This window comes from Colossoma macropomum, unplaced genomic scaffold (genome assembly GCF_904425465.1).
Source record: "Colossoma macropomum unplaced genomic scaffold, Colossoma_macropomum, whole genome shotgun sequence".
In the NCBI taxonomy this organism is placed as follows: domain Eukaryota; kingdom Metazoa; phylum Chordata; class Actinopteri; order Characiformes; family Serrasalmidae; genus Colossoma; species Colossoma macropomum.
The window spans coordinates 7,675,256-7,698,228 of record NW_023494798.1 but is presented as its reverse complement, the minus strand read 5'-3'; the positions used below and the strand labels follow the sequence as shown (position 1 = coordinate 7,698,228).

At 40.6% G+C, this 22,973-nt stretch overlaps 1 protein-coding gene across 1 annotated transcript in view; it reads left to right on the top strand.

Moving 5' to 3' along the window:
- kirrel3b (kirre like nephrin family adhesion molecule 3b) overlaps positions 1-22,106 on the top strand; it is a 282,884-nt gene extending 260,778 nt beyond the window's left edge. Inside the window, exons 10-16 of the mRNA XM_036585496.1 lie at positions 5,598-5,698; positions 7,604-7,814; positions 11,441-11,548; positions 11,900-11,983; positions 12,194-12,342; positions 14,559-14,645; positions 21,621-22,106. Coding sequence (XP_036441389.1) covers positions 5,598-5,698; positions 7,604-7,814; positions 11,441-11,548; positions 11,900-11,983; positions 12,194-12,342; positions 14,559-14,645; positions 21,621-22,103 — 1,223 coding nt within the window. The 3' untranslated portion in view covers positions 22,104-22,106. The remainder of the gene's footprint in view (positions 1-5,597; positions 5,699-7,603; positions 7,815-11,440; positions 11,549-11,899; positions 11,984-12,193; positions 12,343-14,558; positions 14,646-21,620) is intronic.
- The last annotated feature ends 867 nt before the right edge of the window (positions 22,107-22,973 follow it).

Below are 22,973 nucleotides of genomic sequence, written 5' to 3'. Positions count from 1 at the left end.
GCAAGTCATCTCTCTCATTGATTTAGTTGTTATTGTTATGGGAGGGCAGGGAGGTGGACCCAAGTGCAGAGAGGAAAACCTGTGAGAAAGGATCTTAAATGAATTTATTGAGGTAAGGGAGTGTGAATTGAGTGATTGTGCATGTTGGGGTTGAGGTGGCTCAGAGCCAGACCCGGACCGCGGATGTACTGATTGACAGTCTGAGGAGTTACGCTATGCCTCCAGCAAAAATGAGAAAATCACCTTCATGAATGCGAATAAAAACGGCGGGAAAGGGCAAACAAAGGGGACGCTGAAAGCAGCATGCTCAAACCAAGGCTGAGATAGAAAAGTGAAATAAAAGATAATCTGAAAGAAAGACACTTCCTCTGTAATTATGAGAGGAAGATCAACTTTGTTTCACCTGTTTGTTCTTTGTGGAACAAACACTTTTGTATGGCTTGGAGCCATTTCTTGATTAAGCCTTCTTTTTTGGTTTTTAAGTAGTTTTGGGGCAATTTCTCTCTTTTGTTTTTCCAGCCCTCTTTTCTTTTCTTTTCCTTTTCATTTAAATACCCACCTGGGTTAAGTACCATACCGGTCACCCCTCTACAAAGGTGCGACAAAGGGCTGCTGTTTGCCATGGCCTTCAGTAAAGGAGTCCACAGATGTGCCAGGTTGGGCCTAATCAGCCCGAGGGCTTCTGGGAATTGGAGTTCCCTGAACTTGTGGCACCTTGCTCCCGTGTAAAATGCAGCTTTTAAATGTTCATTCCATTTCTTGTAGATGGAGATTTATTCAAAGTCTCTATCACACGTAAAAAATAGTAATTGCCTCCTAAACCGAGTAACTGGTTGTGCCACCCTTGGCAGTAACAACTGCAATCCGATCTTTGCGATCGCTTGTGATGAGTCTTTTACATGACTGTGGAGGAATTTTCATCCTCGCTTCGTTGTAGAATTGTTTTAATTTGGCTACACTGAAGGGTTTTCGAGCATGAACTGCACATTTAAGGTCTCAATGAAATTCAAGTCGGGACTTTGACTCTGCCTCTCCGAAACCTTAGTTTTTTTCCTTTGAGCCATTCAGAGGTGAACTTGCTTGTGTGCATTTCAAAAAAGCCTGACCCCTGAAATGTACTGCTTAATGCTTGTTTTTCAAAAGTTCCTCCCACCTTCAAAATTCATAATCAGAAAGGGTTTTTCCAAATCTTTACACCACAAAATCTAACTCTAGAGACTACTGTAGAATTAGAGTAGCACGTTTGCAATAGAAAAAGCAAAGATTTTTCATTTTGGTTGGAGTGTCAGAATAAAATGCAAATGTAACCCACACTTTTACCAAAATGTCATAAGAATTTAAGGCATATTAGGACATGACCAGTAAAACCCAATCAGACATTTAAAACTTAAAAATGAAGCATACACTGGAGATGGCTAACAGGCTCTCCTTCAGCTCCTGCTGCTTCCCAGATTTGTACTGCAGCCTTCCACTGTGTAAAGCATTCCTCCTGCACCTCTCTTTCTCTCGCCCCATCACCAGAGCCCAGAACCCTCAATGCTCTGTGGCCACACGATAAAGCCACCTAATTATATTCCTCATTTGCAGCCTGATCCACCGGGCTGATTCTCATGAGCCACGAACAGTGGCCTCTCCTTCACTGGTGGGGAATGATCTGAATGTATTTGCCATACGGACACACACACAGGACCATATCTTAGCATCTATATTATGCTAGCAGGCATTAGTGTATGCACAATATGCATACAGTCTTATAGTATGCACATATACAGTACACATATAGTGAAACAGTATGCAAACCAACTAGCCAAACTGCCCTTGAGCGAAGACATTACCAGAAAGAAGCACCAGTGCTGATACCTAGAAAGATGGGCACAAAATGCAGAATTAAAACGTCGAATAAGTGCAGTAAAAATGACTAAAATTAATGCTAGATTAGTGTTCATTTAAATACTTCACAAAGAGTTGGGTTTTCGGTCAACATTTGAAGACAGTGAGGTACTCAAGGCAGATGTACTTGAGCTGTAGATATGCAATCAGATATGGAGGGGCTGGTCCATTTGTGGCTTTGTATGCAAGCATCAGGGCTTTAAATCTGATGTGGACAGTTACAGGTAACCAGTGAAGGGAACACAGCAGTGGGGATACATGAGTGAGCTTAGGAAGATTGATGACAAGCCATGCTGGATCAGTTGCAAAGGCCTGATTGTTCACATAGTAAGACCATCAAGAAGTGTGTTGCAGTAGACGGTTCAGACGGTTTTAGATGTTGGTGCATTTTCTGTTTCTCACAATCCAAATAATCCCAGAAATTTCAACTCTTCAGTCCATGAAAACTCAGTCCATCTCTTAATGTCCAGTTCTAGTGTTCTAGTGCAAACTTGCCTTTTTTTAAATTTATGAATTAATTTATTTTTTTGGTTTAATTTTTCATTTCTCAGTAACAGTTTCTGAATAGCTACACACAAATAACTTTGAGATCTGAAGTAAGAGTGGAGCTGGATTTTCTCATTTGTGAGGGGCGGCACGGTGGCATGGTGGTGTGGCGGGTAGCGCTGCCGCCTCACAGCCTGGGTTCGATTCCTGGACGGGCAACTAGGGTCCTTTCTGTTTGAAGTTTGTGTGTTCTCCCTCCTCCAACAGTCCAGAGACTTGCTGTCAGGCCAATTGCACTTGCTAAATTGCCCCTAGGTGTGAGTGTGTGTGTAAGTGTATATGCCTGTCTGTCTTCCCTGCAATGGACTGTCCAGGGTGTATCCTGCCTTCCGCCCAGTGACCACTGGGATAGGCTCCAGCTCCCCCTGTGACCCACAAGGATGAGTGGCTTAGTGTCAAAAGGTGAAAACTTTAAGGTCTCTTTATTTAATAGTGGTGGATTTGGTGGTCTGCCAGGTCTTGTTGGTTGTTAGGAGTTTCATTTTTCATGTATCTTTCAAATCCAGTTTTAAAAGAACTGAAATGTGCAAGGCAGCTAAGGTGAGTCTGGGAAGTTGATTATGTAAATGTTATTTCTCTTTGAAGGAAAACAATGTCAGTGACTCCTTTGGGAAACATCTGTTGGGGGAACACAGCTGTAACTGGTTGGTTTGAAGACTGGAAGGATGGAGAAGTGGCATTAGAGTGCACTGAGGGAAATATTACTGAAATATTACAGTTATCTCAAATACTGGGATATTTGATATTACACTGTATGTTGTGTAATTTGCTGGTATACTTTTTGCTTCATGGCCATTTTGACTGGAAATGAAATAAACTGACTTTTTCACAGTACTGTATGGTCTACACACATCCCAAATCCTCCAGCAGGCTTCCATCTTAGCATCTGTATTATGCTAGCAGGTGTTAGCGCAGCATGCATATAGTCTGCATACATTGGCAGCAAAGGCTAAAACAGTGGCGCTAGGGCCTTATCGGTATGGCGAATAGCATCCGCCTGCTAGCAGCTGGCATTTTCATTCACTCAACTCTCCATCTGCCTTCCCTGCATCTAAATGCTAATTTATTCTAATAAGAGAGAGTTAATAAACTGCAATTACAAATCAGCAGAGAGACACCATAGACTGTGATTGGCAGATGCGTGATTGGAGGAATGGCAGCTAAGCTTGTGTGTTCCCTGCTTGATTATTTACGGGTGGATTGGTGGGAGGAGGTGGAGTCGGTAGCCCATTAAACAGGAAATTCCTCCTAATCAGTGCCAAGAACGTTTAGTACGTTTAGCATCCATTTCCCCTGCTAGCTAGCTTATTTAGCACTGTTTCCGTTCATTGGGTAAGCCATGCATCAGGCACAGTTCAAAGTTCAGCGCTCTGCTGTTAAAATTGAACGTGGGGAGACATGGCCAAGGCTGTTATTTCTCAAAAATGGCTTTTTTTCCTGTTAAACCACACGAGCTCCCTCCTGATTGCAGCTCATAGAAGCAGGGACGCCTCTGCCGGTCAACGGCACGACCCTTATCTCCCTGAGAGATATCAAGTCTGCTGTGAATCAGTTCTTTTCAAGATTGGAAATGAAGACCAGGCTCATGCAGTCTTTCTTCTCAGACTCACACACACACAAACACAGCCCATGGGAAAGGTCTTCTATACAACCTAATCAAACCCGGTACCGTATGTCATATTGACTGCTTTGTCTAAAAATTGATCACCCGACTTGGAGACACCAAAACCAAAACATCGGCTAAAAGATTTGAACCTTAAATTGGTATTTTTTCTTCATTATATACATTGTGAGGTTAAGTCTAGCATTGTGCACTCCTATATCACTCTAACCTTGTGAGTGATTATGTTGTGATGCATGCATGTTTCTATACACCTGCTATGGATGTGCATAAATACTCAAGTACATAGTTAACCATTCGAGTTGCCAGCGTTTGAATACTGAAATCTCTGTTTGAGTACTCATAATATTCAAACTAATAATTCACTTATACCAGGTATGTGCTATTAAGCGTACCTGGTCAATAAAGCTTGATTCTGATTCTGATTTTGCAAAAATGGCTGTTAAAGTGTCTTTGAGTCATATTAGCTAAAAGAAAATGACAGCTGCTGTTTCAACTCAATGACTCGGCCTCTTTTTCCTCTTTGTCTTCTTCCAGTGTTCTCAGTGTTAAATAACAAAAGCGTGTTGGACTTGATGTGAAGGTTTCAGTGCGTTAAATTCGTAAAAATCAAGTTGTTATTGACAAATGTCTTTCAATCAAACTGTCCCTAACACTAGAAACTGGGGACCTCAGGCAACCTGCATGTACAGTCTAGGGAATCTGCTGACCGCATTCTTTTAGAATATTGCTTCACTGCATCATAATGCATTTGCTTGTCATCTGCCAATGGCTACCTTATTAAATGACCTGTACAAATCACTTAGAAAATGACTAGTAATCATGTGCTATTGTGAACACTGGGTGAGGAATCACTACTGCCATTTTTATACACTGTTCAAGTGTAATTAAACATTTACATAGTTAATTACATAGTAATGATATAGTTTATTACACAGGGAATGATATTTACATTGGATTTACATGTAACAAGTCTGCGTGTCTGACATTTTTCCATTTATTTAAATTTCAGAGAGACAAAAAAGGCAAAATGGCTGTTTTTCTTTCTGCAAAGCTAAATTACATATACAACAGTACATTCAAATTATAATAAAATATCTCTTCATCTACTTACAAACACCAGTGTGGTATGGATTGAATGAACTTTTGGAAGAACTTGACACTTAAAAGTGAAAAATAAGTAATATTAAATTACTTAGCTCTTGCTATTGTTGATGACTGTGGCATCTTATGCTGAGAAAACTCAAGTCAAACTGAAATTGATATTCCTCATGTTTCTACTCCTTCTGAGTACTAGTAGCACCACACAGTTCTGCCACGTCCCTGCAGAAAACATGATGATTCATCTCAGTCCAGGCTTGATGAGCTTCAGGTGTGATTTTGCTGCACCATGACATCCAAAACAGTGTGGTACTGGGGGAGCTCCAGGCTTAGTGTTGAGAAACCACTGACTGCACTGGAGTCTAAAAAAGCTCTGCATGTGTGGCTGTGCACTGCAGGAGTGTGCAGTGTGTGATGAGTCTGCTCTGTGTGTCTGCAGGCCCTCCGACCATCTCCAGCACCCAGACGCACCAGGCCCCTCATGGAGAGAAGGGCCAGATCAAATGTTTCATCCGCAGCACCCCGCCTCCTGACCGCATTGTGAGTTCACTCGTCTCTCTCTGTTTACAACCCCCACTTTCTCTCTTGCTCACTTCAGTCTCTCTTGTTGTCTTTCTCTTTCACTGAAGTGTCTCCCAAAGAAGATTTATACTGTAAATCTGAAGTGTTCAATATTTAACCCATAGAAGTCTGAAGTTATTGTTATCCTCTCTCTCTCTCTCTCTCTCTCTCTCTCTCTCTCTCTCTTTCTCTTTTTCGTACCTCTCTCTTTCTACCTCACTTTCTGTCTTTCTTTCACTTTATCTCTATCTCTGTCTTTCTTTCTCTTTACGCTCTCTCTTTCCCCCTCTCTCCATCTCTCCCTGTACCTCACCCTATCTCTCTCACTTCCTCTCTTTCTTTGCCACTTTATCTATCTATCCCCCCATCATTTCACCCTTCCCGTCTTCATCTCTGTTTCACTCTGTGATGAGCTCTGTGAGAGGAAAACAGCAGCGGGTGGGCGGATTCTATTGTCTCACGACTGTGGCGACTTCATTAGCTTCGGCAGACCTAGTCCAATAATGTACAACGCACGCATGACTTACGATCCTCGTAATAAATGAAAATGCATCCTAAATCATTTGTTTCCTGCGTTGGAGCGAGTGGGTATTAGGCGAGGCAGGCTAACGCTCTTAAATTCTCATCTAATGCTCGCTTATGCTCTGTTAGCGCACATCCGATTAAGATTTATGACTGCTAGATAAACAGTCTCCTCTCAAGGCCAATTTTTGATTCATTACTTAGTCTGTGTGTGTAAGTGTGTGTGTGTGTGTGTGTGTGTGTGTGTGTGTGTGTGTGTGTGTGTGTGTGTGTGTGTATGTGTGTGTTGAGAACTGCATCTGTAATCACAAATATTCTTAACACATACTACTCCATTGAGATGCTAATTTCATTTTGTGTGCAATAAAGCCCTTATGCGTACACAATAACACGCTTATAGGGTTTATTATTTATTCATTTATTTATTAAACCTAAGACTCATCATTCACAAACTGTTATAAATTATTTGTAAATACTATGAGAGTATGAGGAATTGAAACGTGAGCCAACATGTGGACATACTGAATTGTAGTAAGTCCAGTTATTACTAGTTATTATTACTTAATTACATAGCGAAGTACATAACCGCTTTATCCAGCTAGGATTGCATTAGCAGTTTGGAGAAGCCCAGATAACCCTGTACCCTGCATCTTTCTCTAGCTCCCCTAGCCACTCCCTAGGCCAATTTAGAGATATAATCCTTCCAGTAGGTCCTAGGACAACCTTGGGGTCTAGTCCCAGTAGGCCATGCCTGGTAAACCCCCACCAGGGGGTGGCCAGGGGGCATCCTGATCAGATGCCTGAACCACCTCAACTGGCTCTTTTCAATGTGGAGAAGCAGCTCTACTCCGAGCTCCTCCTGGATGACCGAGCTCCTCACCCTGTCAAGTAAAGTGTAGCCTACCACCCTGCGAAGAAAGCTCATTTCCGCCATTTGTGTTCGTGATCTCATTCTTTTGGTCATTACCCACAGCTCATGACCATAGGTGAGGGTCAGGATGTAGACCGACCAGTAAACAGAGAGCTTTGCCTTATGGCTCAGCTCCCTCTTCACCACTACAGTCCGGTACAGTGACCATATTACTGCTGCCGCCTGTCCCGGCCTGCGGCTGATCTCACCATCCCTCTTTTTCATGTTTGTTTTGAAATGACAAAAACATAGGAAAATTGTAAAGAATGATGTTTTTCTTCCTGCAAAACAAGACACACAATGATAACACCTTGTCCTAATATCAAGAGAGCATTCTTATAAATATTCCAAAATTGATGCAGTTCAATGTATCATTGTATTTTTTTTCATCCTGACCACTTTTATTTGAAAATAGCCCAAGAATTGCATTCACTTTACTTACCATTTTTCAGGCCTGGTCATGGAAGGAGACAGTCCTCGAGTCCGGAACGTCCGGCCGCTACACAGTCGAGACGGTCAGCACAGAAGATGGCGTCCTGTCCACACTGACCATGAGCAACATTGTCCCTGCTGACTTCCAGACCATCTACAACTGCACGGCCTGGAACAGCTTCGGCTCCGACACTGAAATAATTCGCCTCAAGGAACAAGGTGGGACCCAAGGTTCGCCAGGTTCATCTTCTCTTCTTCCACTCATGACTGCTAGCATTAGCATTGCTGCACATTAGCACTTTCCTCTGCATGTTAGATTGCTTCCTGTCATTGTAGACTGTTGATTTGTTTATTTTGGGGATTTGGAGGCATCCAGAATAATCCCGGATGCTGGGAAATAACATCATTTGTTGGCCGAATTATGCTAAGTTTATCATGCTAATACTTTTGTATATGATTAGTCATTCTTGCTTTGTAAATCACATTAATCTCCTCCTAAATTAATTTCTTCTCGTTTGTTTAATGAATTTGTTTCAGGGACATGTCGGCAGCAAGTTTAATTTATCACGTAAATGCATTAGCTACACTAAGCTCTATGTAATTTCCCGTCGAGCCACTTAACGGCCGCGGCAGTCTGGCATTGTTTACTGCTTCATTCTGAAGTCTCGCGCTTGCCCCATCCACATGAGATCCATTTTCTCCCTAGAACGGCAAACTCTGGTTTCAGCCCACCAGCCTTGGAATAAACAAATGGATTGTTGTTTTTATTGGAAAAGGACAGAGATTAATGAAGACATTAAGCAGATATTGTGGAGGAGGTGATGCTGGGTTTTGGTACGTTGGTTCGCTTAAAGCAGCAGGATGTAATTAACGAAGCGTAGGTCTCAAATATAGTCTTCTTGTTATTATCGCTGGACAGTCCAGCATCCTACAGCTTGAAAATGATCAATATTATCAACAGATGATCACATCTTGGTTTCTTGCTAACATTTAGAAAGGCTGTATAATTGATTAATGAAAATTAATTTGACTTTGGAGTCATGGAAATAATGTTTAAGCTTCCATTTAAGCTGCTAATAGAACAGAAATAAAACATATATCACAATATTTCTTTTTTAATAACACTTAAACCCTGATAACATTGACATAACCATGCCATAAACATATCATGGCAGATGTCATATGTAATAGTATCATCTTACCATTAGAAGTATTGGTCATAACAGATGCTATAATGTTTGCTGTCATAACAGCATATTTCACATGCTAATTGTTGCTAAGCATAAGTGCCATCATGTTGTTTCTTACTCCTGCTGACCATATGGATAGTGTTTCTCCAAAATGTCCTGTCTTCTGTTTGGGTCTTCAAGCTTCTGAATGGATGGCTCATGATTCCTCTGACTGTATCCATCCATCTTGTTGCTGGTCATCCTCTTTCTTTTTACCTTCAGCTCTTCCAAGTATAATGGTCTTTTCCAATGAATTAGTTCTCACAATGTATGTTCAAATAAGATGAAGGATAAAAGGTGAGGCTTGATTTGGTTGAGGATCCAATTGTTTTCTTTGCAACTGTCAAAAGTCTTTTCCATCACCAATGTTCAAGGCAACAGTATGTTTCCTGTGTCTATTGTTATTGTCCAGGTTTCACATCCATAAAGAACCACTGGGAAGATCTTTGCCTGGACAGTTCTGATCTTTATTTGTACACACAAATTGTTACATTTGAATATCTTGTTCTGCCCAATGTGCCAATATGTGTTGTATTTCTTGTGTTAATAATCGATCTGAGTAGACAACAGCCGTCCACCATTTTCACATCTTTCTCATTAGTGGTAAAGTTATTGGGAAAAGGTAAACAGTTTGGCAGCAGAAGTGCCAGACAAAACCCATTAATTAACAGTAAAATTATGTTTTCTAAAGTTTTTTTTTAATGATGGTAAAAATCTGTAAAATTACAGTCAGTTAATTTCTTAGAAAACTGCCTTTCACTGAAATCAGTTTCTCTAGTTCCACTAGTTATTCTGAGATACATTACTTTACCATAGTAATGAAAGTAATACCCATTCAAATAAATGTGAATGTCTGTAAAATAAGTTCATAATTTGTTTTGTGAATTAAATTGTATTTTTGTGAAATTACCAGCAGTGTTGAAATACAGTGAATATATGACTTATTTACATGCATTTAACTTTTTCCGTAACACTTTCTATGAATGTCACCTTTGTAAGCATCTATAAACACATTCATAACGTTATAAAGCATTCATAAGGCATTATAAACATGGCTATAAATATTTATAAAAATGCATTACATGTTATAGCCATGCTTATTATGCATTACGAATTGTTAACATAATACATTATAAGTACTGTTCATAACAAATTATAAGAGCTCATAAGTCAGATTTGTCCGCTCTAAGTAAAGTGAAGCGTACTGTACTAAAGCCTCCTCCAGTGTTAAGAGTGAGGCTTCAAGTTGAAGTATTTACTGAAGGATTTACTGAAACACTAAAACATACACAATAAAGCACATTACAGGCTTCAAATGTCAGAGTCTAAACTAGAGCTGCCATCAGTGATTTACCCAATGTGGGAAAGTCAATGTACACCACCGTTAGCTTGGTATTTGTCTTTACTTTACACTCTCCAAGCTGGGACTGACTTCTTTGGCACTGACAGCATAACATGTTATCAACACTACTTATAATGCATTATATTAACAATTCATAATGTATAATAAACATGGCTATAAAGTGTAATCCAGTGTAATTCATTTTTATAAACGTTTATAATCATGTTTATAATGCCTTATGAAGGCATTATAGCATGTTATAAATGTGTTTATAGATGCTTACAAACGTGACATTCATAGAAAGTGTTACCACTTTTTCTTTTAATAACTGGCTAATGACCCTTACATTTTACAGGATTCTATTGCAGTGTAATTTAGTTAGCCATCATGACTTCAAACATTATGAATGGCAACGGTAACTTTGCACAGTTTTATTACTGAACAAAGTCTGTCATGATAGCATATGACATCTGCCATAGCATGTTATGTATCAGAGTTGAAGTAAAGAGTAGCTTTCCTGAGGTTTGAAAAGCTGGACCAGAGGATAAAAGAACCAGTAGTACCACATTGAAAATAAATGCAAAGTCTCAAATATTTCACTGTACTAAATACAGTTAACCCAGCTCAATTACACTCTCTTTGCAAGACATGCAACACTGAAGATATCCACGATATACTCTGAAAGGTATACTGTCATGTAATGTGATGTAATTTATAACAATAATGGTAAATATTATTGTATCACCCACCTCTAATATACCATCTCAATACTTCATAAAGGCAGTCAAAATGAAATTCGTCAGACATAAAAATGTGTATGGGCTTTGATTGAAATTGTTAACAGAGAAACACGTCCAAGTAGGATCACACAGACTATATAAAGGCAGCTGAAATGAAATAAAGATGGATTTGACTTGAGAATCAAAACAAAAAGGACATAAACAAGCTTTGATTGAAGCAGCTAACAGAGAAACGTGTCCATGCAGCATCTCACATAACTCCCCAAAGCGGCAATAACTCATGTATATCACTTTATACCAGCAGTTGATTTCTTGGCAAGGTTTTTTGCTGCTGAAAATTACCTTTCTTGGTCTTTTCAAAGAGTAATCTCAAGAGTCGTGTGTTGACTGAAACGACACAGCAGTCATCCAATTTGATACAGCATTGTTTAGGAGGTCTGTATTTATGAGTAAATGCTGGGGTTATGCGCGGTGTAATTATTTGCTGGATTGACTTGCCTTGTCCATGCTGTGTTATTGTAGGAGGCTATACTTTGTCGTCCGCAGAGTCGCTACCTGTTGCTGTAATCATTGGCGTGGCAGTGGGAGCCTTCGTAGCCTTCATCGTACTCATCGGCACCATAGGAGCCTTCTGCTGCACCCGCTCTCAGAGAAGTATGTCCATCAGCAGTTCACTGGCCATCTAGCTGATCCACTACAGTGTTCCTCAGACAGACAGAACAGTGTTTAAGGGTTCATGTCATTCCAGGCCACTCCTGAGATTATTTTACGTTGCCATTTTTCTATATATATCACTACCCCTCTGTTTAGCCTCCTTATTGTACATGTTCGTCTTGTGTTCCTTCTGCCTCGACCATCCCTCCTCTTTCATCATCCAGTGAACAAGCTCATCCATGCATAGCTTCAGGTTAAAGTCAGGTAGCGAGGTATACAGCAATGCACGCTTGTTGTCGGAAGCGTTTTTTCTATTGCTAGCGTTGAGCATGTTGTTGTTGTATACCACAGAAGACGCTCACCTGGTTATGCCCTCCCTCCCCGCCTCCATCTGTGCTCAGCAGAGAGAACTTGCAAGCAAAATTAAGACAGAAAGTAAGACCCTGTTCCCTGAAAGTCACCAATTACCATTGCAAACAGTGCTACTGAAATGCGTCTGGACTTTATGTGTTACCTTGTGGTGCTTCCTCTTGGCAAATGCTAAAAGAGTGTTAGCATACAGGGATTTGCTAAAAGATTGTTGCCTTAAGTCAAGCAATGTGAAGCGGCATGAATTACATATTATTGGTATTGTTGTTTGTGCAGTTGACGATCCAGCTGAAGTAAAGTATGCGTCTCTCATAGACCTCAAAGGCGTGGTGTCGGCAAAGAACGACATTCGCGTGGAGATCGTGCACAAAGACCACAACGCTGCACGAGAAAATGAGGACCATGCCGCCATGAAGCAGCTGATGGTGAGTCTCATTCTATCGTCATCGAAGTCCAAGACCACCTTCTCTGGCCAGGGATGAGTATGATTACTTTGTCATATTTGTGTTAAGCATTAGAGGTTTGAAAACTAAAATAATGAAATAAATTATCTTGAAATAATGTCATACTATTTTTTGACTGAGTATGTGACGTAGCACTGCAAAGAATGAGGACACAATCAGGTGGTATTGGGTCTCTCATCGGAGATGTTCACAAATGGAGTCCAATTTGAGACCTGAGTCACTTGCATTTGAGTCCAAGTCAAGCCTTGAGTCTCTATCCTTATTGTACCCATTCCTCTTGTGTTCCTTCTGCCCTGACCATTCCTCTTCTCTCATCCTTGAGTCCAATTTGAGTCCTGAGTCACTGGGGTTTGAGTCCAAGTCAAGCGTTGAGTCTCTGTCCTTATCTCTATCCTTATTGTACATGCTCATCTTGTGTCCCTTCTGCCTGACCATCCCTCCTCTCTTATCCTCGAATCCAATTTAAGTCCTGAGTCCCTGTGGTGCAAGTCTGGGTTGACTTTTGAGTCTGTGTGATGCGAGTCTAAGTCAAGTCCTGAATCTTTGTGGCAGAGGTCCAAATCAAGTCTTAGGATGTGAGTCACTTGGGGTCGAGTCAGGTCAAATTTTGAGCCCCCATCCTTATTCTACATGTTCCTTGTGTTTCTTCTGCCCCATCGTGCTTCCTCTCTTATCCTTGAGTCCAAGTCAAGTCCAGAGTCTTTGTGGCACAGGTCCAAATCAATTCTTTGGGGTTTGAGTTTCATCTGAAGTCACTTGGGTTCGAGTCCAGGTCAAGTCTAGAGCCTCCATCCTTATTCTACATGTTCCTCTTGTGTTCCTTCTGCCTGACCATCCCTCTTCTCTTATACTCGAGCTTGAGTTGAATCCCAAGTTTCTGTGCTGCAGGTCTGAGTCAAGTCCAGAGTCTCTGTAGTTCAAGTCTGAGTCGAGTCTTGAGTCTCTGAGGTGTGAGTCCAGAATGAGTCCCGAGTCACTGGGGCTCAAGTTTGAATTGAGTTTCAAACCTCTGAGGTGCAAGTCAGAGTCGAGTCTCAAATCTCTGAGGAGCGAGTCCAAGTCAAAGCTTGAAAATGACTTGCAAGCAGTTAACTAGTCTGTAGTTTGAATAGCAAGTATGTTAGCTAGCATAATAGCTAAACTAGCTGAAGTTTAAAAGGATTAGCTAGAGCTAAATTAACCATTGCACTGGCTAGCATTCTTGCTAAACAAATTACATGCTAACCAGCCATCTTTATTTTGTTATTTTTACCTCTTTCCTTCAAACATTGCATTCACTGCATGTAGTGCTGCATTCTGTCCATCAGACAGAATTTGAAGCTGTGTTGAATCGACTTTTTTGTTTTTATTTTTACCATAATTTTTCTCAGGCTGAAATATTGCAAGTCTTCATTAAAAATATGAATATTTGTTTAGCAAAGTTGATTGTCATGCCCATCTCTACCTCTGACCCACCTTTCTCCCTCTGCCTCCCTTCCTTGGCCCTTCCCCCATCTCCCCCCAAAATAAATAACTCGGCTCATTACGCCTTTCCCTTGTCACATCCTCAGATAATGAATGCTAATCATCTGCGCCACAACACTAATAACACCCATCCAGAGCTAACGTTAATGCTGAACCCATGAATAATGCAGTGTGTGTGTGTGAGTCCGTATGGAAGTGTGTGTAAGCCCTGATGGCCCGACGGCCTATATTTAGCCTCCAGTCTGCCTCTCCTGGGACGACATGGGCCCAGCTAGACGAAGCCATGGAGATGCTAGCGATCAAGTGGCCTAGCGCCCTTTTCTGTACCAGCTCCTGGAGAAACACTGTCAAAACATACGACGCCGCATTCTTTAGAAATTCCTCTCCGTGTCCTACACTCCCCCGAGGCCTGGAGAACAGCACTGAGATCTGCTTAGAGCTCGAGATATGATTATGCCTCATAACACAACATTATACGTGGGACTTGTACATAAGGCTAAGGCACTTAATGAAAACGGGAATACCTTGAAAATTTGTGGTAATGAGATGAAAAATATTCATGGAAAATTGCCACTGCTTAAATTAGACTTTCTTGGCAATGTCATTAAGTAACTTCACGCTGGAAACTTGCCAGTGTTGTAATTGGTAGGGCCTTTAGGAAATCCGCAAGCATTTCGAATACAAGCGAGCTGTGCTTTTGTTTCCATCCTCAGATCGAACGCGGAGAGTTCCAGCAGGAGTCTGTTCTGAAGCAGCTGGAGGTTCTGCAGGAGGAAGAGAAAGAATACCAGCACATCAAGGTGGGCCTCTGCAGGTTGCTACAGAAAGACTTTGGCGAAAAATCAAATCCATACAAACGTAGCTGATCAACCAAGACATGTTTGTTGTCTGAAGTTTGCTTCCCTAGTTTCTCTCTGGAGCTGCTAACGAGTAATGGATGTTTATGCCTCACCAATTAGCAGCATGCCTCACAATCGTGTCTTGTTAAGTAAGCTGAGGTTTACTTGCTTGCAAGTAGTTCCCCGCATTATATTACTATCTATAAAATGAACTGAAAACAGTGAGAAAAGTCATCCTTAAGCTTTAATTTTGGATTCACTTTGGTCAGTTTTAGAGTGTTTAACACAAGAATATACACCAATTGGCCACTTCATTAGCTACACCTACTAAATGGACTCATTGTCCATTTTATCAGCGCCACTTACCGTATAGGACCACTTTGCAGTTCTGCAATTACAGACTGTAGTCCATCTGTTGTTAGTCCCCTTTTACTTTGTTCTTCATTAGACAGGACACCCACAGGACCACGACAGAGCAGGTACTATTTGGGTGGTGGATCATTCTCAGCACTGCAGTAACACTGACGTGGTGGTGGTGTGTTAGTGTCTGTTGCACTGGTGCGAGTGGATCAGATACAGCAGTGCTGCTGGAGTTTTTAAACACCTCAGTGTCACTGCTGGACTGAGAATAGTCCACCAACCAAAAATATCCAGCCAACAACGTCCTGTGACCACTGATGAAGGACTAGATTATGACCAAACCAAACTGTGCAGCAACAGATGTGCACCTATATGGCAAGAGGGGCTGATAAAATGGACAGTGAGTGTAGAAGAGGCGGTTTTAATGTTATGGCTGATTGGTCCATCTGTTTAGCGTTCTTTCAGCCTGTTCTTCAATGGTCAGGACGCCATGGACCATCACAGAGCAGGCATTATTTGGGTGGTGGATCTTCTCAGCACTGGTGTATGGAACAATTTCAACACCCCTGGTCAAATCACGTTTCACTGATCTTCTAAGCAAAAAGAAGTTCAAACATCCTTTAGGACACACTTAAATATGACATTTTGTTGGTCAAAAAAAATTAAGCAATTATGTGTGTTTGCTTAGTTTCACATATTGGGGAAAAAACTATAACATATAAATTGTGCCATAACTTTCACCACATTTATGTTTATGTTATTTATATGTGTAATTCATGAATTAAACAATTATTGTTCATTAAAATGTTCAGAAGTTAAAACACTCTAAATGAGCCACAATATGTTAAGGCATATACTAGCCTTTCCAAATATGTTTTAAAATTATATTATATCTTCTGAGCTTGTTACTAAGGAGCCTTATAAGAAATTGGTTTTCCACCAACTGAGCTCAAAGTAACCCTAGCAGTTTGCAGTAAACATGCCTCAGTTGACCAAAGTGGTATGAAAATGGGCTTCAACATAATTTAAGGCGATTGTGTGATGACCTACACAGTTTTCACAGTGCTAATTGATAGGTTATAAACTTCCATGAACAAGTTATCCTCATATCTTCAGTGCAAAACTAAAGAAGCAAACTGAAGTAGTGATGGAAAAATCCATAAATGTACTTTTTTTTTTACCAAATTGGTTTTGTTTAAGGTTCCTCTACTCTTAAGGTTCCTCCACACCTGGTTTAATCACATCCAATTTAGGGGCTGTGTCACTGTCACAGACAGTATTGATTATGTAGTAAAGGCCATTTTCTCTTTTAAGCCACTGTAGTGCCTGATTCTAAATCAAAGCCCCATCTCAGCTCCAAAAGCTACTTCCGCTTGGGACAATCTATGTTGTAGCTTTCCTTAGTTTTCTTTTTTAAATAAAATGCAACTTTCACCAATACAGTTACATTATGAAGGATTAATAGAGCCTTCCAACTAAGGCAAAGTAGTAGCGAGGGGTTGCTGTTCTTGGACTGGAAGCGGACATTCTCTTAGTATGTTATGAGTGATTTGTCAATGGCCTGTTTAACCTGTTTGGATCTGCTGCCACTTTAGTCATAGTGAAATGGATCAGCCTGCAGAATCAAAGCTTTGTGTGTGACATATTTAGTTGTCCACTCTTTGCCTATATTACAGCTTCCATCATTTTATGAGACTTGATATTCAAAGAAATTTTTCACTTCTCCAAAGTCTTAAATGTTGTTTTTGCTTCTTACGATCCAAGTAATTCCAATTACAAATTAGAATTGATCAATTTGATATTATTTTAGTGTTGGAGGCTTTTAAGTAGTTTTCTATTTCTTTTATTCATATTGAACATTTAATAACTTCTACATAATGACCATTGTGATTGGAAATTGAATAACCAAAACCACATTAATCGTTACTTTTTGCACTTTTCTGGTCAAAAATGTAGTTTTTGGTTTGTGGCACAAAATAAATAAAAATCTATGATTTTTTCACTTTGCTGGATTTTTCCACATCAATTAAATGCAACAACAGTGCTAAGAAATCTCATTACTAAACAGCAGAAATAGCCACTTAATTCTTTATAGCAACATAATTATCAGTCTAGACCAGCAATTAAAAATGATGATCAAAATCATTTTCTGTATGCAATATTTTTTTATTTTTTCTCCCTTCAAAGTCCAGGGTGTAAGTAAAAATGGTCACAAGCAAGCAAACTCCAGTAATGATGGCTCATTATTTGCTTTCATTTCTGGTATCCTGAAGAACAGTTTGATGAACTAGGAAATAAAGTACAAATTTAGCTGAATTGAGAAGCAGTTCATCCTGTTTAATACTCGTCTGTTAAGCCTTGCCAGAGCCAAGGTAGATTTGCAGTTTTATAATGAGGGTTTCCACAGTTTGTCATTAAGTCACTTAGAGAAGTGTGATTTTTTTTTCCCCCCTTTTTTTGGAGCAAATGTATTCACCCACAGCCAATAATTTCTCATTAGCAGCCATGATTCGTTGATCAGTTGCTCTGAAAAAGCACGTCAGGAGATGAGATATAAAGTGAGAAAGTGTGCCAATTTGGATGTGCCAAGTCAACAATGCCTAAGCGAGATAAATTCCGTTTAGTCGCTGCATGGCCACTCAAGGGAAATCGTGCCCGTCATTTCTCCTGAGCTACAACTTTTCACATTACCGGCCAAACTTTTTTCAATGGAGTTTATGGGGCACGGAAAAAGTCTCATCACGGTAGATGAGGTGTGACTGGAGCTGACTGATTGCCTTCTTTATATGACCAGAGTCTGTGAAAAGCTACCCTTAAAAGGTAGCTCTTCATAGACTTTAAAAAAAAGCTAAATGTGGTCATAACTACGTAATTTTGCTATTGATCCAAACAAATAATGGTCAAATACTGGTTTCAGAAACTCTTACCTTGTAACTCCAACTTTCTGTTGTGCAGTTGGAGACTGTAGCCCATCAGTTTGTCTTAGCCATCCTCTTGTTCTTCATTAGTGGTCAGTTTTGTAGGTAGTGGACCACTCAATTTAGTGGTGGCATTGGTGTGTGAAAACCCCAGTAGTGTCTGATACATTTGTTCCATTGTCACATATACTACTATGCCACTGCTGTGCTGAGATAGTCAATCTTCCAAATAATACATGGTCACAGTAACAGTACTGTGGTCTGAAACTGACCACTGAATGGGGAGAGGGCATCTGACAAATTATTCATGACAGTCTCCAAATTGACAATCCATACAGTGTCAGAAAAAAAAAAATGATACTGCACAGAAATGTTTTTGTTCATCAAAGTTCGAGCAATGTAAATATATATGTAGAAATAAAAAGAGATATAAATAAAATGTAGATATGACAGTGGTCTTAAAGTCCAACTGTGCACCTTAAATAAGGTTGTCCCAGGATAAAGGCATGTTTTTTTTACCTTTTTTACCTTTTATAACCTAAAAAATAATGGAAAATATTATACAGTTATGATACAGTTAACTAAAGGTACTAGACACACCCTTGAGGGTACCACCCCAGTGTTATGATGGGTGGTACCCTTAAAGGTACATCTTCAGTTCCTTTAGTCAAGGAACATAATTGTACCAAATTCCATGTAAACATATTTTTTAATTGACTTATTCTCGTCTCCAGGCTTTTTATTTTATTGTTCTATTTTAAAATATTAGGTTGTGAAAAGGAACAAATATGTTCCTTTTGCCTGAGAAATACTTATTTAAGATACACAGTTGGACCTTTAAACCACTGTTGTACCTTTGAGGGTACATTTACATTATTTGTACCTTGATGACTGAACAGTGTACCTGCACAGAACCTTTTTTTTCTAACAGTACACTCTTAAAAACAAGGTTCAATGCTCATAGAGGTCTTCAAATCCAGAACTTGAATCCAGTTCCTGATCATTGGTAGGTATGACAGTGGATGGCCAATGAATCAGTAACATCAATAGTTCAGTTTACTACAAAAATCCAGAATTTGGGATTTTAGAACCAGATTTGAAGACATCTACCACATTTGGTTTCCTAAAAAACCTTCAATGGATGGTTCTTTAGAGCGAATTTGTGAGTGTGAAAAACATCATTAAATTATACAGAACCTCATACATAAGATTCTAGGGAAAACCCTTTAAATTAGCGTAGAATAAGGGTAGCCAAACCTGATCCTGGTGATCGACCACCCTTTATAGTTCAGATCTAACACTCCTGATGCTAATATTCAGATGCTTCTGAAGGCCTTCATTAGCTGGATCAGGCATGTTAGACTGAGATTGGAGCTAAATTCTGCTGGCTGGTAGATCTCCAGCACTAGGATTGAGGAAACATCTGTTAAAGAACCTTTACATTATGTGAACGTTTAAAAGGTTCTTTACACAAATCCCCTTCACAAACATGGATCTATAGGGAACCAAAAGCTCCTTTGGTATCATGCTTTTGTGAGTGTAGGTGGACCTCATACAGTGGCCAATGAGTGAAGGTAGGTGCTTCCAGTAAAGCAGACATGCTAAATTGCCATGCTATAGTCAGACAGCTAATCCATTGGTAGTTCTTTCATGTTATGGCTGAGCATTTGTCCTGTTGTTGCATTTATCCTGAAATTGTCACCAGTCCCCGGGGCTTCTAACTGTCATTTTACTCATTTCTCTTGGGCTTTTCCTGTCTGTTTGAATGCATGTTTAAAAGTAGCACTGAGAGCAAGAGACTGAACAACCGAGATACAGAGCAGATGCATACACACAAACACGCACACATACTCTCTTGCAGCCCCCCCCGTCTGCTAAAGCTATGGCTGACGACGCCTTCCTAAGGTTGTCATAGCAGAGTCATCTGGGAGTGATTATTTTCTCTCCCACGGGCTCCGGCCCCCGACGCGCGCTCACAATGGCATCCGTGTTTCACACCACCGCCTGGCTTCTTAGCAACCACGCTCAGTCAGTGCCACGGCAACGACTTCCGTCGTCTTCCGCCGAGCTTTGATTATACCTTTTCATGCTGTATTTGGAAGGAGACGATTTTTGGTCCAATTAAAGCTGAAAGCAAGCAGACTAACGGACAACTGTTGCACTTGTTTGCAGTGCCAGGGTGTGAATCATCAAGGTTCGTTTAATTAGCATGGAATGAGATTTTTTGGGTTGTTTTTATTTTATGTTCCCATTGTGGAAGACGGTTTTGCAACCTTGAGCCAGGCAAGTCTCAGTCGCTCTCACTTAGTTGTCTGTTTGCTTATGTTTATTTATTTATTTTTATTTTTTTTGTTTATTTATTCATTTTTGCCATTTCATTATGACTGCTTTACCTTGGAGTCCAGTATGAAGTATATATCTAAGTCTATTTCGCAGGGGCATGATCCAAAGGGGAAACGAAAGGGACACATTTTTGTAACTTTTGTACTCATTTGTACTCATTAGTACTTGAAGTAGTTGTAACTGCGCTGTTGATGTAAACGACTGGCCACTTACTGTAACACCTATCAGCAGTGGGGAACCAGTCAGGGCCTTCTCTGAGTGATTTCTGTATAAAATAAATAAATAAACAGAAATAATAAATAAATTAAATACATGTCTTATGTAATATTATCAACATGCTTGTCCTATGGCAACTCTGCGAGTGTTGTATTACTACTGTTATGTCATTGTACAAAAGTTCAATGCAGGACATTGTTTATTTTATGTTTTATCCATGGTTTATAGGTCGATACAACCAAGTAAGTTCTCCTACTGTTTAGGACTTCAGGAATTGAACTGAAAGCCAAGTGCATCAGATTAATCAATAAAATATTAAGAAATTGGCAGTTGACCAGTTAGTTTCAGTAAGGTCAATGGAAAAAAGTGAAATGGAAAAACAGTGTCGTATCTGTGTTTAATCTACAATGACCAAAAAACATTAACCTGAATTGCCATTAGCTTAGCATTAATACAACTAGAATCCCACAAAGGAGCTAGCAGAAATTAGTGTAGAGGTATTTGTTTCCTAGTGTTTGAGTTTGGACATTAATGACCTGAAATGAAGGCCTAGTTCTAATATTCTTAATGTACCACTGTCTACCAGAGATCTGGAACCAAAACAAAATCTAGGACCAAGATTTGAAGTGAAGGTCCTGAGTTGAAAACCTATAACACCATCAGCCTACACCTAGAAGATAGATAGTTCCTCATTCAGATAGGAATTCCACTGCTACTTGCTGAAAAAAGGTGCCATGAAGAGTTCTTTGTGTGAAGCCACAGAGGAACCAGTTTTTGAAAAAGAGACTTGTGAGTTCAAAGGTTAGGGTTCCTAGAAACATTTTATCTGGAGGCTCTTTAAACTTTGAAAATGTTCATCATATCTGACATATCTGATGTACAGCAACGGTTCTTCAAAGTACCATTCACTGAAAGACTTTTTAGAGAACCAAAAGCTGCTTTTCTATGTCGTGATATTTTGGCACATTATCAGAATGCATATCTTACATTATAAGAATGCACATTCTTGGGCAATATTACCAATTATAATTTGATTTGTCAGCTAAATATGTAAATTTAATTGTTAATTGCTTTTCCTTTCTTGTTTAATGACATCAAGGATCCCACTAACGGCTACTACAGTGTGAACACATTCAAGGAGCACCATGGCACCCCCACCATCACCCTGGCCAGCAACCAGAATACGGCGGAACTGCGGCGGGACACGGCCAACACAGGCGGCAACACGGTCGGCAAACAGCGGGTCCCCACGGGCATGTCCTTCACAAACATCTACTCGACGCTGGGTGCTGGGCCCAACCGGCTGTATGACTACGGGCAGCGCTTCGTGCTGGGCATGGGCAGCAGCTCCATCGAGCTGTGTGAGCGAGAGTTCCAGCGCGGCTCGCTGAGCGACTCCAGCTCCTTCCTGGAGGCACAGTGCGACAGCAGCGCCAGCAGCTATGGCAAGCAGGATGGCTACGTGCAGTTCGACAAGGACAGCAAGGCCTCTGCCTCCTCGTCCTCGCACTACTCACAGTCGTCCTCACAAAACTCAGACCTGACGCGACCCCTGCAGAAGCGCATGCAGACGCACGTGTGACGCCACCGCCCAGAGGACGAATGACTCATCAGGAACCAGAAGCACATGACCTTTCGTTGTTTCCTTTCTTTTGTTTCTATCTTCGAAGGATGGCTTTGTCACAAGAACCTCGTCTGATTTGTCGGTGTACTGTATCCCAGCTTTAAAAGCCTTATCGTTTTCACGGCCCTACTTGAGTCTGAGAATTCTCAACGCTCTATTCTGGGTGATTCCTGAAATGAAAAACCTTAAACCCTTAAATGTTGGCGTGCCGCACTGAAGTAACGTTTGCCAATGTAGACAGCGTAGGCTACCCTGAACTGAAAGGTAGTGCTGTCCTTTGACGGCTTCTCTCTAGAGCTCCAAAGCAGGACAGAATGCTGCCGGACCAACGAAATGCAAGGAGACTGACATTGCCAGGACACCCAAATAGGATGTCTATGAAGTCTAAATTGCTGTCATGTTCTACAGACCGCAATGCCATTGGCAGCTTCAGAAAGACATTGGCTTCGTTCTCTTGTACTCTCTCGTATTCTCTTGTACTCTTGTACAGCAGAGTGGCTGAAGAGAATCTGTATGATTTGTCAGTACCTCTCTTTTCCCCTTGCCCCACAGCTATCGCACTTACTTCTGTGTGGATGGAATACAACTTATAAAAAAAGAAAAGAAACAAAAAAAGAGTTCGCCCACAGACTTAATCACTGTCAGTCAGTATAGTTGGATTCCAGCCCTCTCGGCTCTTCCGATAAGGGGTTACAGAGATCTCAGCTGGAAAATGGTTTTGTGCGTTCACAGCTTGCCATTCAGAGATAAAAGAATATCACTGTACATTATTCATTCTCTCTTTACCCCTTTTCAGTTCGAACATTCTTTTTTCCCCCCTCTTTCAAC